This window comes from Pleurodeles waltl, chromosome 7, assembly GCF_031143425.1.
Source record: "Pleurodeles waltl isolate 20211129_DDA chromosome 7, aPleWal1.hap1.20221129, whole genome shotgun sequence".
Classification (NCBI taxonomy): domain Eukaryota; kingdom Metazoa; phylum Chordata; class Amphibia; order Caudata; family Salamandridae; genus Pleurodeles; species Pleurodeles waltl.
The window spans coordinates 645,315,983-645,332,695 of NC_090446.1; the positions used below are offsets into that span (position 1 = coordinate 645,315,983).

Consider the following 16,713-nt stretch of genomic DNA (forward strand, 5'->3'; position numbering starts at 1 on the left):
TCACCGGTTGACCTGGTGGAGGGAGCCGGTATCCTGTGGCACATGGTGGCACCGTGTGAGTTTGCAGGTCTGCACCTACAGTCCTCACCTCTTTTCATGCACCATACTCAACGACCGGAAACATGATTGTTGTGGCGTGGACTGGCTCGATATGCATTCTATAAACCATAATTTGGGGTGCTCTGTTTCGACCTGCGATGGGGAAAATTAAGTAAAAGTCACTCTGAAAATTCACTTTTTGAGTCCATCTTCCTCTGCAGTTTTTAAAGAGGTGCCAAACCCATCGTGGGAGAAGGTGGCAGGCAGTATTGCAAGAGTGGACCTATGTGGGGCTACCTAGAGAATCCCTGGCATGCCAGTGGGCAACCCCTGTCAGATGGTACAGCCATGGAGTGCACTACCTGCACAGCTTCCTGAGGGATGCACCGTTAGCTCAACTCCTGAGAGCCTGTTTGCCACAACATCGATACTACGTCACTGGTGCCTGGTTAGATGTAATACTAATCTACTAGGGCCCAGACCCGATGCAAATGATGGAATTTCACTATGACATAATGTCGTAGAGAATCTATAAGGTGTAATGGTAACATAGAAGGGCCCAGAGGATCGTCTGTTGCACTTTCTGTAATACAGAAATGCCCCAAAGGCATACAAAGGGGGTGCAAACATAGTTGCACCCACACTGCACTTACACCATATAGCCATAGTGTTTGTGTGCTGTGCGTGCACCATTCATTGATGATGTGTGTATATCAACAGACCCCATTCAGGTAGGAGACTCCTGATTTTTAAAGCCTAAAATAGCTTTATTTTAACAGTCTCATGCTTACAAAAATGTATTCGAATCTGATCAATGGAAGTCTGATGAAAAAATGCTGTAACTCCGAGCGTGTTGGAACATGCAGAGAATCTTTCCTGTAATTAGCTATAAAGTGCTAAAAACGTAAATGCTACCATAAATATCTCCTGTCTGCTGATCACTGTTCATTTTGAAAACCAAAGCAGAAGAATGAAAAGCCAGTTGTAGTTTTTGTTGTTTGACCTGCAATGGTAATGGTGCTTTGTAAACTGTCTTACACCTTGGCCTCTGGCTTTGGCAGCAGGGTTCCTGTCAGCACAAATGAACGGTAATAAGTTGAACAGCTGCATCATTTGCTTATTACAGGGGACTGCAGATGTCAGAAGTGGACTGCAGTAGGGACAGGTTTTAAAAGAGGCGTGCAGGCTCTCGGGTATTATATAAATATACCAATAAAATAGAAATAAATATAATATATCCTCGTTGCTTGACAGAGGCAACCCATGTCGTATTTCATCTCCACGTGCTTTCTTGCCACGGAGCTATAGCCCTCATCACAGAGGTAGTAGAGTGCATCTAGATCAGTTGTTCTACTATCTTTTCTGATGGGTCCCAAAAGCGAAACCATAAGCAGTGTTTAATTTGTGCTTGTTGTTTCCGGTGTTGAGCACAGCACTTATTTTTTCGGGCCGGGGCTTATTCTTCTGCATCAAGCATTTGCTGCGAGCAAAAGACATATGGGAAAGACGGAGGAAGGGAAAAACGAAAAAACGTCACAAAGGGAGAAAGTAGAAAGCTGCAAGAGTGAGCTGAAGGGGCAGGGAGAGGCCCTAGATGGCATCAGGATTACGCCGCCTCAGTGCTGGCACATTTAATTGCAGCAGACTTGTGTTTAAGATTAGGGATTTGGGCACCGGCACCTTTTTATTTACAAATTAAGCACTGACCATAAGCATTAATGCAAGGAACCCAAGGCCTGTGTGGTCTTGAAACTTCCAAAGCTAATATCAGAGTCAACATTGCTGTTGTATGCTCCATCCTGTAGGTGCACCACCCGGGCTGATTCCCATGGAAAATTAACTCTGTGAAAGCCTGACCGCCCCAGTTTTCTTCCGTCCCTCAAAAAAGCAAGTTATAACTTAAAATTGTGCTTAATAATTCGAAATGATCTCCTGGAATTAGAAAAGCAATCTACAACAGTGGACGGAAAGCTGCTGGTCATCTTGAAAAAGTTAGGGAACTGCCTTAAACTCTCTATTCCTAGACTTATATTTTTAGTCTCTGTAGCCCGCGAGTGAGAGAACTGCACCCCCCCTTTCACATCTCGCATTGAGCTTTTCCCTGCTGATAAATAACTGATGTTCGGGGAACCTTTGTTTCTTCAACAAAGAATTTATGCTATCTTTAGGTATAAATATTCAAAGTAAAATGCTGAAAAATAATCAAAGAAACAGTCAAATTCATGCATTTTTTGAAAACCAATCCTTATCAGAATCTACAATGCATCTCAGTTAAGAAAACATTCTAAAAAATACCCGGATATACCCTCGGTTGGATTTATTCCAAACCAAGGAACACTCTTATCATTGCGATAATTTTCCTTTGGTAAGTGAAGGTTATTTAAATCCTAGATCTAATTGTTACACCAAATTAGTGTATGTGGACGAGTGACCCAACCTTTTACATTGTGCATTGGGATCGAGCTTCCAGTAAGTATTTCAATTCCTCAGTAGGCCAGTGCAGCAGTCATTTACTTCACACGGGGGTACAAGTGTTAGCAATGACAGATCACTCTAGAACAGTGCTTCCCAAACTTTTTAGAACCACGCCCCACTTTTTAGGGCCACAAACTTTTGCGACCCAAATTGCTTTAATCGACATGAGGCAGATGATTATTTTTTTTAATGTAACTAAAACATTTACAGACAGCTCATTTTCCATTGAAATGCCCACTAAATTTGCAGTCATACAATGTTACTAATAAAAACTGTATTGCACACATTTTATCTTTTGTGCATCACCAAGTCTCTCGGTTGTTTGGATCCCATTAAAATCTTTAATTCCATCACGCCTCGGAATTACAAAAACTGTGCTTCATTTTTACTTTGCTAACTGCTGAATGTGTTAAGTTCATTTAGGGGTATTTACATGTTGATGTGTTTCACAAAAAATGACGTCTTACAGCCTTTCTTTTCACACATGGTTTCACGTAATTCACCTTACGTTTCTTTCTCTGACTTCAAAGTGAGAGGACTTTGTAAGCAGCAGTCCACGTGTTAAAAACAAGCTGCGGTTTGCTAGAAGACATAATCTGGCGTTTGGCATCTGTCTTAAAAGTGCAGCAAATGTGACCAGATAAATACAGAATTTAAAGTCATCTTTATTTATTACTTGAATTTTCATGACCCAGTACACACCAGTTTACGACACAGTAGGGTAATGGTGCTTTAGAAAATGAATTTTCACTTGGCAGTGGCCATCTTTTCTATTGGTGGAACCTCCTGGGGTCTAGCTTCACGGTGCACAAATTAGTTCGTACTCTTTCGTTAAAAACTGTTTGGTCTGCAGTTTTGCTGGAAGCAGTGGTAGGGGCAGCCCTTGGCAGAAAAGTCAATTAGTTTCCAGTGACCTATTGTAATGGTGCTTCTGTTGTTTGTTCTTCTTAGAGTTGGACAGAGGGCTGCTTGAGCCCCAGCTCCGAGTGGTTTGCCGCCAGATGCTGGAGGCCCTCGCATACCTGCACAGCAAGAAGATTATTCACCGTGACCTGAAGGCTGGTAATGTGCTGCTGACCCATGATGGGGACATCCGACTGGGTGAGTAATAGTTAAATTATTTCACTACTTTTGCCGAAGAACGCTGGTGTGCTTTCCAGATAACCCGTACCATTACTGTGCGTATGTATTGAAAAACACTTTCTTGTGCAATGGCTCTGATAATGCATTATGTTTTGTTAGAGAAAGATAGTAATTGTGTACAAGTTCTGTAGAAGAATATTATTGGTAGAAACTATGAGTATGTCTCCCATAAGAGATGGGAGCATCCATGGTGTTGATCAGGATGATACGGATTACACTTTCAAAATGTAGTCGCAGAAAAAGCAAAAAGAGCTGCAGAAGAAGCAGAGAGTACCAGCCCGGCTCATCAGTACATCACATGTTCGAATAGTCTCAAATTGATGCGATAGCAATAAATTTTGACATATACTCTTCTGAAATGTTGAAATTTATTACATGGTCATTTTTTTGCCAAAAACATTAACTGTTGATAGCATGAAGATCAAAGTGAATTTTACTACAGGGTGTCTCAAGCTCCAGCCCCACAGTTACAGTGTTCTGCGGGCCCGGAAACAAACAGCTCACCTGGGCCTCACTGTTGCCTCAGTTTAGCTATTTTTTCAGCATATACAGCTCCTTATAAACTTTAGCCAGTTGTGCTCTTGGAGCCATTTCACAAACTGAAAATAAAAAAAAAATACGCTGTGTCACTCCAGCTTCTTTATGAGATGTTTTAGGTACTACTATCCTTTCAAAGCCTTCATGTCAATCTGTGCATTATGTTTTGAGTTATCCATTGGCCGGGAAAAAAGCTTACGTGAGCGGAGCCTTTTCTTATGTTTTTACATTAACAAAAGCTTGGACGTACTAGAGGGCAAGGACTTTAGTTAGCCGCACCCAAAAGGGCCAATAGTTCTATCTGTAATCTAATTCACACTGATCGTTATGGCAGGAGCAGCACACAGCATTTGCACTGTAATGCTCCTTGACAGTGTCATTCTATCAGATTAAAAGTTTATCCACAGTAAAGCCCGCGCAGTCCGGTGCATAGATATCCGGGTCAGCCAATGAGCAGGCGCGCTACTTAATGGGATTGCTTTCGTTTGTGTCCTTAAAGTGCCTTGCTCTGAACCTCTTCTCCGCACCTTATTTGTTAGCTTTAATCTCTCCCTGCCAGTAGTCAGTGGTCCTGCGCTTGCCAAGCTTGGTTGTTTTAGAACACGTATGAAATCTAGGCCAGCTCGAAAAGTGCACACACATGAACTCCTTCATCTCTCACTCTAAAATACTGGTTGTGGGTGGATCTGTGTTTTTCAGACTTGTTGTGTTACTCTGAGGTTAAAGTAAACCTGTGTGAGCAGGGGGGTTGTGCACTCTCGGCTTGGCAACAAACGGCACCCTTACCTGTAACAGACACATTCGAGTCACTCTGTCATAGAAAACAAGCTTTTGCAAGGCAATAGGTCTCACGTTTGCTTGAATTAGAGCTATTGGAGTTGCAAATTCATTACTGGGCTTTTTGCCACATAAATTGGTCAACCCTGCCTCATAATTTCATCTTTTCCTGCTCTATAATTTCAGTGGCCCTCATGTAACTAAAGCACTCTCATTTACCGTCTTCCTCCATCTGCAGCCAAAAATAAAAAAGTTGACATTTGGCATCCTAATTTAAATCTGCCATGCTAATTCCAATAGAATACCACTTTCACCACCCCACCATCAGAGTTGCTGGCTGGCTAACACCATTCCTCCCAAAAAGACAAACAGAGATGAGAAATAAACTAGAAGGGTCACACAAACATATCAAGAGTATTCAAACAGTCATAGTGTAATAAGGATGAATGAAACTGACGGGCGTGGTTAAAAGCCACAACCAATCAAATCGCTTGTGCGCTCGACCCAAAAAGAGTGAAAAATGCATTCTGGTCCTGGTGCCTTTTTAGATCGGAAAATTGTTTTCAGATTTCATTTGGACACACTAAAGAAATAATCATCAGTTGAACATTAAATGCAGATGAATTGGACTCGCCTTGATTTTGGAGTGAAAACTCTTCATTGGGTTGTAGAAACGTCTTTAGAAAGGATCCTTAGGAGATTTCCTTTTTTACTTTTTATTTTATTATTATATATTTTTTTTTAAATGTCCAAGTGATGACACGTTAAAGGTATCTATTAATTTAACCCCCTTGTAATGTAGCCCCTGGAAATTCAAGGGTTTTGATAACTAGGCTTGTTTAGCTGTTACTCAGCTCATTTGCCAAGGTGTGAATCATACAGCAGAAAAGCGATCTACCAAGTTAGTTTCTAGAGGACACTTGCACTCCTACTGAAAAGGATTTCTATTTTAGCATGTGCTTATCCTGTTATGGAGGGTACCGTTTGTTGTGCAAAGTTGTGCTTGATTTCACTAATTCAATGTCTCATACCTAGAGTTATGGTATTGCACCCTCTCAAATGCATTTTACAAAGCTACGCAATTATTTGTAGTTCTCTGCAGGTTTTTGCCTAGAGTATAAAAGCAATGATAAGACTTTTTCTAGGTCCTTCCAATTTTAGTACACAACAGCTTGAGCACAGAGAAAATTATTGGTCTTAGAAGAATTGTCACGAGGTGGAATTAGAAATCTGGCATTCTCTTTGGTCAGTCTACCTTACATCCCATGATTTCCCAGTACGCCACCAAGTTCTTGACCTTCTTGATTTCATCTGTACCTTCTCACTCTGATTTTATCTTTACTCAGTTCATACTCCATCTTATTGCTGGTCCTGCAATTATATGTTCTTCCCGCTATAATGTTTTTTCAATACTTGCATGAGTGTTGACATACTGCACATGCATGGAAGTCCTGGTGCCTGATTACCAGGTCATTGTTTTGTTCTCTTTTGGGCACACAGTCTTCAAGTGTCCTGGCACAGAAGTCCTCTCTCTGGCTGGGAATAGGAATAAGTTCACTGCCTTCTTAGAGGGGGCAGAGGTGGCCCACAGGTGGGTGAAATATGTGATTCCTCCTGCCTGTGTGAAGGGTGCATCAAGGAATCGGTGGTGGTGGTCACTTCCTCCCACTCCAGATTGGCAACCTTGGGGTCATGCTAACTATGCACCACTGCCGTTAAGGTGTACATTTTGCATGTCACCCAAGAACCCTGTCAAACAGGTTAGTTACAGGCAGCTGAAATACCTCATTTTCCCAAGGAAATGAGTGAAGCCACCTTTACAACGCAAAATGTATGTTCAGGAGTGGATACTACAGAAGGGACAACACAAGGTTCTGCTGCCTCCTCTGTTATCTAGAAATGCCTTGGGGGCAAAACCTTGTAGGACACAAAAAGTAGACACAAATCCCCCATGATCTTCCCATAATCTGGTGCACTGTCATACCAGTATTGCTCATAACCAAAGGTCTACAGCGTCGTAAGGAGTTTATATGCTTACCCAAGTGGGACAAAAATTAAGCAATCCAAAACAGTCTTTAGGGGAAAAAACAAATATGTCCCAGGACACTGAGATCAGAACACCATTGTGCATCCTTTGAGAGGTAGTGGAAGGGGGAATGTTCGGCCTCGTTGCCACTAGCTTAATTTTTTGAAAGTGCATTCTCCCTTCCAGATGTCCTCTTGTGTGTATACATGATGCCAAGTCCATTTGTAAAAAAAAAAACTTTTAGGTAACAGTTTTTTTCCAGTTTTCTTCTTCAGTCATTTGTTGTAGTTTGACCAGTGTTGAGCTCATGTTATGAGTTGAACCCTAAATTGTAAGTCTGATTATACCCAACATATACTCTAGCATGGAACACAAGAGGAGACACAATCCCGATCTGATGAAATGTCCTCGCAGTGTACCTTGGGACTAGGTAAAAACTCAGTGAAGCCGTTAGCACTGCTTGTGAAGTAGCTAAAAAGCTTTGCAGACCAGCTTAACCTCGGTTTCTGAGGGAAACAATATTAAGCATGAACACCATTAGATTTAGGAGAGATTGTACATTTTTCATAATTTCGTAGTCCATCTCTAAAACATATTCCAGTGAAGTCAAAAGAAATGTGAGGATATCAGATCTCCAAATTCGAAGATTTCAAGTTGTGGTTGGTAAGGTAAAGAGCAACCTTATAAACAATGTTGTACTTTTGTGTAGCCCCTACCCACCTCGTCTTCTGTGGTTTATTCCACATGTGTTTTAAAGCGCATTCTATAACAAAACCATAGGTTATCTGTATTCTTGTTCTTAATCTGGAAGCCATGTCTGGGGATTCGAATACTAGACAATTTTCCTTAATGAATGCACTGAGTGATCAAAAGGAGTGCACTTCTAATTCCTAAAAATGACCTCATATTTAAGGTATGTCCCCTGAAATTATCCTGCAAGTATTTGTGTAAAATCGGGTATTTGGTGCTGAGTCTAATGGTCGATTCATTTACCCAGGAATACAGAACATCATGTATCTCTAACAGTGTAGAATTTACAAATTTGAGGTAGCCTTAAGGTATTTGAAAGGCTTAATACCCTTAAGAAATGCAATCCTATAAAAGCCATATGCAAGCACAGACACCTTGATATGAGATTACCCAATCACTTCATCTGACATTTACAGCACTAGGTAGAATTTAGTATATTGGAAGATCTTCTCAGTAGCAAGTTTATGAATAGGCAAGCAATCATCCATGTTCTCAGTGGAAGGGCAGAGTGGTTGCCTTAGAGAAGACAGTCAATGCCATTTTGCATGTTTTTGATTTTCACAAACCTTAGTGCCAACAAATAGTACTGAAAGAGCGCAAGTTGTGTGTCAATAACTCCCAAGCAACTTGCACATTTCCCTGGGTGTATGGGAAGAGGTTCCAAGAGTACATTTATTACCTTTTGGAGAGCAAAAAAAGGAAAAAAACATAAACCAGCAGACTTTCCACTGTTGAAAATCCCCCAGTGTCAAAATATGATTTGTGTGGCTTTCTACGTGTATTGCAATGGATTTGTGTGTATGGCTTACTGTAAAAAATCTACACAACTCACAGTAGAAAATATGTTCGTAAGTTTACAAATGTCCGCCAAAATCTTTGAAAAGAACCCCAAGCTGTTGATATTGGCTTTGGTGTAGGGAAGCTTTGGTTAATTTTACAGGTTTTTCCTTACTCCAGCTTAAACATCAGAACTCTTGTTGACCTGTGTAGGAGAGGAAGCAAAAATTTGTCTACGAAGTGCAGTGGAGTATAATGGATCTCTTTCTGGTAGGTGGGGCTCGATGGCCGCTACACTGCCAGGGGAAGTTGCTTCAGACGGTCTTCCTCAGTTGCACATTGCTCTGTTGCAAAATGTTGGCCTTGGTTGCATTCTGTGGTTAATTACTTTCCCAGCTCACTTGTAAACCACAGCGAGCGATTCCTTGCACAAGGATGGTTTAAGATCTGTATTTAAGCTCAACATTTGATGAAAGCGTGGGAAATTACTCATCCTAATGCTACTATTACCCTTTTCCTGTCAGTGTTGAGACATCGAAGGGGCCACGGTGCAAATCCCCTCCTTGTGATTCACTTAAATATTAAGACATCTATGTGTGAGTATGTCACTCAGCCTTCACCGGGATGGGCTTATGAAACTGCCAGGCCTCATTACATCTAATCAGCTGTCTTGAGCCTGATTAAAGGGATATTTTTTGATGATGCTTTTCTGTGAGTTGCTCTTTTGTGAATTGCGCGTGGTGCCACCCAGTAAGTTTGATGCACTTGCGTAATCGCCACAGATGGGAAATATGTTCCATTGCCATGCAGAAAGTACACACACTGCCTATTGTGGTGCAGTGGAAGATGGGTTTTTTATCTGAGTTCATCAGCTAGATCACCATTTCCTTGAATGGGGTCTAAATATTCCTCTTTGGATTCACTATTTTCTGTTCCTTCACTACTCTTGGCCCTCCGGCCGAGGCTCTTTGAAGTCTTTTCTATAAACACTAGCAGCAATGATTGAGAAGGAGTCAAACGAAGCGAAGATTACTTTATGTTTTAGCACTTGTTGGCGAGTTCCTAGACAGAATATATTTGCCTTGTAGAGAAGAACTACCAAAATGAACATTGCCAATAATTGCTTTCTGGTTTGCAGTTTGAGCCACAGTGGCAGAATTTCACTTGGCACACATCATATGTGTTTGGAATGAGTGGATTCATCATCCTAACTTTGATTTTTGTTCTCTTCTGTTTGGAAGGGTGATGCTGTGCTTGTTGAAATGCATTGTAACTTAGTTGACGTGAAAAATACATCTATAGTGTTTTGTTCTTCGATAATAATAGATTAGGGGCTTTTACAGGCTTATCCAACGATGCCCCAGGTTTCACCCTGCAGTTTGCTCATACGCTCTCTTCTTGATCATTGGGCAGAGATGGGAATTGCTTCAGTGACCTCACGTCTGTTAAGATCTGGTGTAGGAAGGGGAGACCAAGACTAACTGACGTAGGTGCAAAGGTACAATATTGACAGAGAAATCCTATGTAGCCATAGTCATCTACAGAGTTGAGAGTATCAGACAGCAAGATAAAACAGGAGAAGAAATGGTGGATTGGGAGCACATATGATTGTTTAAAAACAGAGCAAAACCTGTACTTTGATAACACTGAGAGCCTGAAGTAAGAAGGGAGTGAAGTTACAGGTGTCGAGCCTTTTTTCCCAGATCCTGTGGTGGGTGGGCAGTACTGAGCAGTGCCATTTGTTTGCTACTGCGTTTTCTTGTCACTGCCCCTTATCTTGGGTTCTGTTTGTTTACAGTTAACTCTCAAGTGGTAACTGTGGGCAAACACTGAAGGTACAGCGTCACATCGTAATTATCATCAATACTAAAGACGAGTGGTGAGCCTGAAGCATGACATTTCAAATCAGTACCCTTGTTTAAATGTGCTTAGCAAATTAAACTAACGGCCTTAAAACGGTTTCACCCCTTAATCATTAATCAAGCCCCAGTATGCTTGATAGGTTTCTCTGGTACTAACTTGTTCGGAGCCGCAAGGTTCCTTTGTGTCTGCACCATTGTTCAGTCTGTACAGGTGTCTCCTGGAGAAGGTGCTGGTGCAGAACGGGGTGCATGCCCAGGATGCCCAGATTCACATTGACCCACAAGGACGATTCAGACAGCCAGACATATGCCATTTAATGCCTTGACCTCATGTGCCAATGGATGCAGGACATTCCTCTGTTTAGAGATGGCCCCAGTTAGCAGAGTTGCATGGCTGTACAGCACAAATCACTGTTTAAATCCACCTGAAGCCCCTCTCTCAAGTGCACATTCCAGAAAGTACGAGGGTGTTCATTTAGAGCTTTGTATGCCTTGTAAAAAATACACCTACTTCTAGACTACACTTTTTTAATACGCGTACTGCTAACAGAGGAAGCAGACCCTAGCTCTAGACGACGTGTAAATCCCTGAAAAAGTGAACAGGTCAAATTTCCCTTGAAACCACTTCATTGGCCCCTAGATTCATTTTAGCATTAAATTCAACATTTGCATGGCGACTAATGAAAGGTCTTGGCAGAGATTGCCAAACCCAAGACCTGACTGAGATCTCTGTTCAGCCACCTTCTACCAATGCAATAGTGAAATGCAGGCTCTGCTGGGTGGTTCGAGGGAGTTTATGGATATAATTCTGCTATGCTCTAAAGCCCAGCTTTGCATAAGAGCCCAACTAGCTACACAGTGGGAAACTTCTAAGACACTGAATTGTTCCAGGAGACCTTCAGGTTACAAGGCTGCTCATAAGAAAACAACAATGGAAAAACGCCTGATGGAAATCACCTTCCCACTTGCTTCATATCTGATACCATTCAACAAGCTGTATGTTAAAGGGCTGGTAACCCAGTGCTTCAAAGAGTGCTGAAGATGACCCTGTAGCGCTGCATACAAATCTACTCTAAATAATTAAATACCAGTTACTCACAGGTCTGGCTTCCTTTCTGGCAGTGCATTGTGTACCTGAGTGATTGCTATTGACCTGTCGCAGCCCCTACACACCGTACGTGTTAAATATTAATTTTTGCTGTTATGTAAGATGTACATCTTAAGCATTCCTCTCTCAGACTGAAACAAGGGTCTGGATGATGGTGTTGTACAAAAGCACTGAAGTACAGAAATCTTTTATCATGCCTAGCTGTAAAAGATTTCCTTCAACTTGTGAAGGATTTCTGCCGCCTCGTCCTGTACCTTAACATGTGGGAGACAAGTGCTTGAATAAACAAATAAATGAATGGAGACACCTACATTGTTCATAGGAGTGTGCTGCTGCCATTGCCGAATGCACGGTGGCCGAATACCTAGTCTGCCTAGACTTCATTCCACCTCTTGCTTCTTTCTTTCACCATCCTTCACTTTTTGTCTCTTTATCTCACTCTTGCAGGTTCTTCTTCATTCCTGTTTTCTCCCTTGGTCACTGTTTTTTAACCATCCTCTACCCAGTCTTTCCGCTTTTTAGATCTTGCCAAAGACAGTTTGCGCCCTATATCTGGTGAGTCTGTTTATCTTACAAGGGTCTTAGAGGCTGCCCATTACTTATGATTTATTGGCTTTATTATCTCATTTGATTGCTTATTACTGGCCATTTTCCGTAGGATTTCTTGCTCTGTGTTTGTGTCTGCTCCTTGGAGCACGGATGCATTACTTGTGTCCTTCCACTGCACATTTTTTTCAGATTTTCCTTTTTTATGCACTCAGTGTTTTTTTTTTAATGGCCTCTCTTATGTACTGCCCCTTCTCTGTTCCTGCCTCAGTCCCTCCCACCTCCCGACCCTCTGTTGTCTGGCTGCCTGCCCCTAGCCACTCTCTCTCACCATCCGTTGTCTGTCTGCTTCTCCCAGGCCCAACCTGCGTTGTCCATTTGCTTGTCCCCAGCCTGCCATAGCCACTCGTTTGTCTGTCTCCTTGCCCCAGCCCCTCCCTCCAACTCTCCCTTGCCTCTGTGCTTGGCCCCAGGCCCTTCCGTACACCTGCTGTTGTCTGTGTGCTCCCCCTCCCCGTATCCCTGCCGCCTTCCTCTCCATGTCGACTCCCTCCGTCCGTGTTGCCTCGGAAAGCAATAAAAAAGTGCCATTGTGTGGCTAGCACCGGCTGCATCATCATAGCGCTTTAAAAAAAATATTATTAGACACTCTGTACAGCAGACATGCTGCTGCACAACAGGGCTACAAAACATTTACAAAGCCAATATCTCTCCTAGGCCTCGAGACCTAGTGACTTTGCAATTCTTGTTCTTTCTTTCTTTCTCTGGGTCAGTGTTTGAAGACGAAAAATAACCCTGATTCCCAAATGTGAGTGCCAGTGCACCACCACCTGCAACCATTGGCACACCGTTAAGCACTGCCTGCATCCTGACTTCTTTTCCAGTTCTGCCCTACCTCCCTTTTTTTTGTATGAAATGTTGCCATTGAACCAATCAACACCTGTGTGTTTTTTTGTTCGTTTAAAAATTTTAGTCAATTACAGTTTGTTCACTCACCACGCTTTTTCTGGCATTTTTCCTTTTCCAGCAGAAATAAATATATATATATGTATATATGCTCCTGTGCATATATACATATATGTGCAATTATGTTGTGGGTCCCTGATGTAAGACACTATGGGATGTAATAGTGTAGCATCAGTAATTTGCATACACTATGAACCAGTCCTTATCTATTGGCACTTTAATAGGAGGACAACTCAGGTTATGCACACAGCACTTTAACAGAAGCCCTATACATTTCGCAAGCATAAGCACTTTTATTTATGTTCATGCATTTTAGGTACATCAATATGTTTGCAAAAGCGCTATTTGCACAACCTCTTACATTTACTCCTAGATTTTGGTTTACGATTGTTCAGATCTTCATGAAAGTTCTCTGCTGTAACTCGGAGGTTTTGAAACTGGTGTAGGATGTGATGAAACATGGCTGAAATTGGACTGCCTCACTCCTCCCAAAAGGATTACATTAATGACAAAGGTGCTAATTGTCAGTGTTTTAGGATATTCTCAATGTGGAGATTTTGTAATATGTTTTTGTCAATTTGATAACTTTGAACATTTTTGTTCTTTAGAGTAACAAGGGAATAATCATGGCATATGAGTTTTGACAGCATGTTGACACAGATATATACATTCTAGTTGTTAGCTGAAACAAACTGAGATGATGGACGATATCGGTGTGAGCACTTTAAAAGGACTGTCTAGACGGCGGGACACTCTGGTCCATGCAACATAAGGGAGAACGTTTCGATTAGATATTACGTTGATCCTTATTGGAAAGTTTGTGTGCATCAGTCGGCTGTGTAAAATGCCTGGTTTTCTCTCAAATGCTGTGAAATATAAATGCGACAGGTTCAACAAATCTGAGTGAAGTGAAAAATCTACCCTGTAAGTCACTTTAAGAACCACTTTGTGTTTTTCCTCTATTGCAGCTGATTTTGGGGTGTCGGCTAGAAACATGAAAACCCTGCAGAGGCGTGACTCCTTCATTGGGACCCCGTACTGGTAGGTGACAGATTTCACCCCTGGTCTTTACCGAGTCATTCTTGAGTGATGGCATCCCGTCGAATGCTGGGTAGGGCTGTGCTTTGCAGCGCCCTTTTCCTGTTTGTGTAGATCCTTTGCTGAATATTGGTCACTAGCCCCTACTGTGACATAATGGTGCCTTTGCCATGAGCATTTAGCTTGACCTCTCCGGATTGTCTTGGATAGCCAAACATGTTATGAATGTTCACGAACCAACACTAACATGGGTTTGGCTGACAATGGCAAACAAAAATAATGACAATGACCTCCTAATGAAGGTAGGGCGAGTTATGATTGCTAATTAATGTTTTTTTTTTCACTTTACTTTTTATCTCAAAGTGAGAAAAAAACGAAAATACAAATCCAGAAATTCGTGCATGATGTTAGTAAACTGAAATCTATTGAACATGTTATGAAGTGACTGAGCACTGTACTTTATAGTGTCAGTTTATGCTCTAGTAATGTGAACCGTGTTCAGGTAAACTGGAACATGCGCTCAAAGCCTGTGAGGGGGCAACGAGGGGTGGTCCAAGGTAGAAACGGAATACAGTGGTGACCACACAATTAGTAAGGCAGGTAGGTCTTCATTATTTTACTCAAATTAAGGTTATATGTGCCATGTAGCAAGGAACATGTGAGGCACTTGGATCACCCATCTTTACAAGCAGCAACTTGATGCTTCAGGAGTGTGATGCCTGATGACTTGAGTGACCTCAGAAGGATATGTTAGATGTTCCTGTAGTGTAAATAGGAAATTTGTCATAAAGAGCTTTTTGGGTGATGCAGGTTGATTTGTGTGTAGTGCTTGCATCCACAAGAAGGCACCATAGCACTATTCTCAACTCATTGTGTCATCCAGCTTTCTGGTTCCAAGGTCAGCACAGCTTTGCTGGTCAGGTTGTCAAGCAGGAAGGCTCCTCCATTAGGGGGAAGGAGGGTCGCCCACCACCACCAGTGGCAGCTGGAAAACCTTTACCAGATAATAAACGGTGTTGTCTGGTAAAGGGATGGGGCCACGGGGCTGACGAGCCGGGATGAGCACTCCCCCTCACTTGTGCCTGTATGTTTGGCCGGCCCTCTTGAAACTTAATGCTGGAAGCTCTTACTGCAACAGGGTATGAATGTGTTCTGTCTCTCTGGAAGCTCACAGGCATGGGAAGAAAATCGTGATGCTACCCCTGAAGAATGTACTCTGGAACTTTTTTTAATTTGTTTTAATAGGTTATTTTCTGAAATATGACCAAGTCTTAAAAAAAAGCTGTTAACAGTGACAGCTAATATTATTTCCGTTCCTACTGGATTCATTGAAAATATTCAAACCTCCCACCTTCTTAGGGTTATCATTTACATTATTTTTGATAGAAAGGGGTTACCACTGCAGCGATCCATATCAAGGGCTGCTGAAAATTTCAAGTGCCGTAGAGGTACTGGGTTCACCTACCCTTAGTGCTAAATTGCTGAATGTGGTCATTGGAAGTTGTAGGTACTTCTTTATTTCAGGAAACAATGGCAACGTTCACTGGGTTCCAATGAGTCTGGGTCCAAAGGGAGGCACTTTCGACAATAAAGGTGATAGAAGTCCACCAGCCCCAAGCAAGGTATGTTATTCTTGCAATGATGGAGCAAATTCACAAATGGATCTTGAGGTTCCATTGAATGAGCTCTGACTCCACAGGGACTGTACAGTTGCTGGAGCTCTTCTCGGCAGTTACTTCTCCCAGCACCAAGGCTCAGGCTGGTGGTTCACCCACGCTAGGGGTGCTGTGGGTGCCACACTCTAAGTTCATCAATTACCAAAGGTAGACGGGCTGCATTTACGCATGTTCGGGTTGGTCCATTCTTGGGCGACATGGGTAGCATGTAGCTCCTGTACATCCCAGTAAGTGCAGTTCTTCATATTGCGGGAGGCAGACACCAGCATCAAGTCTTGGTCTGTGACAGTTGCGTTAAATCCACTGACACTGCCTAGTTGAAGCGTTCAAACATTTGGGTCTGCCCATAATAGAACTGTTTGCAGGCTTTCTCCTCAGGTTGTTGCAGGAAACCAGTTTTGACTGTGGGCTGGATGTGTATTCTGTTCCAGGACGAGACTGAGGAAATCAACTCCTTTCAAGAAGTTCCTTCATCCTTCAGGCGGCGCAGTTTCACAGGCTTCTTCCCACGCTTTCTGGCGAGCCCTGTCCAGGCGGGAAGTTAATTGATTTCTCATATACTAAGGTGAAGGAACATGGAAGATGCTGCGTAGCTGGGGACCAGGGAAGGCCATGTCACTGCGCTAATAGGCCCAGCACGCACAGAATATCCCACACCCAAATTAGTTAGGTGCCCAGTTATGGTTTAATACTCGTACTCCCATGAAGACCACTATGTGGCTTCAAGTAACAAAAAATAGGTTTGAAGACTTCTCTTTTTTTCCCCTCAATGGATGGGGAGAATTCCTCTGCTCGCAGCTGTGTAGACAGATAATTTTAGCATATTAATAACTTTTAGATACATTAAAAAGCAGCATGTAAAATTGAATACTTTTAAATGTTATGTAAATGTGAAGGAATTTAATGTTAAAAATTAATTTGTTATCCTTGGCTTGGTTCATGGGAGCAGAGCAAGTACCTCAAACCGGACCTAGTGTGGATGATTGGAAGCCT

General features: G+C 42.2%; 1 protein-coding gene across 1 annotated transcript in view; it reads left to right on the plus strand.

Moving 5' to 3' along the window:
* STK10 (serine/threonine kinase 10) overlaps window positions 1–16,713 on the plus strand; it is a 309,494-nt gene that overhangs the window by 197,423 nt on the left and 95,358 nt on the right. Inside the window, exons 4-5 of the mRNA XM_069244642.1 lie at window positions 3,466–3,615; window positions 13,975–14,047. Of these exons, the coding sequence (XP_069100743.1) occupies window positions 3,466–3,615; window positions 13,975–14,047 (223 nt within the window). The remainder of the gene's footprint in view (window positions 1–3,465; window positions 3,616–13,974; window positions 14,048–16,713) is intronic.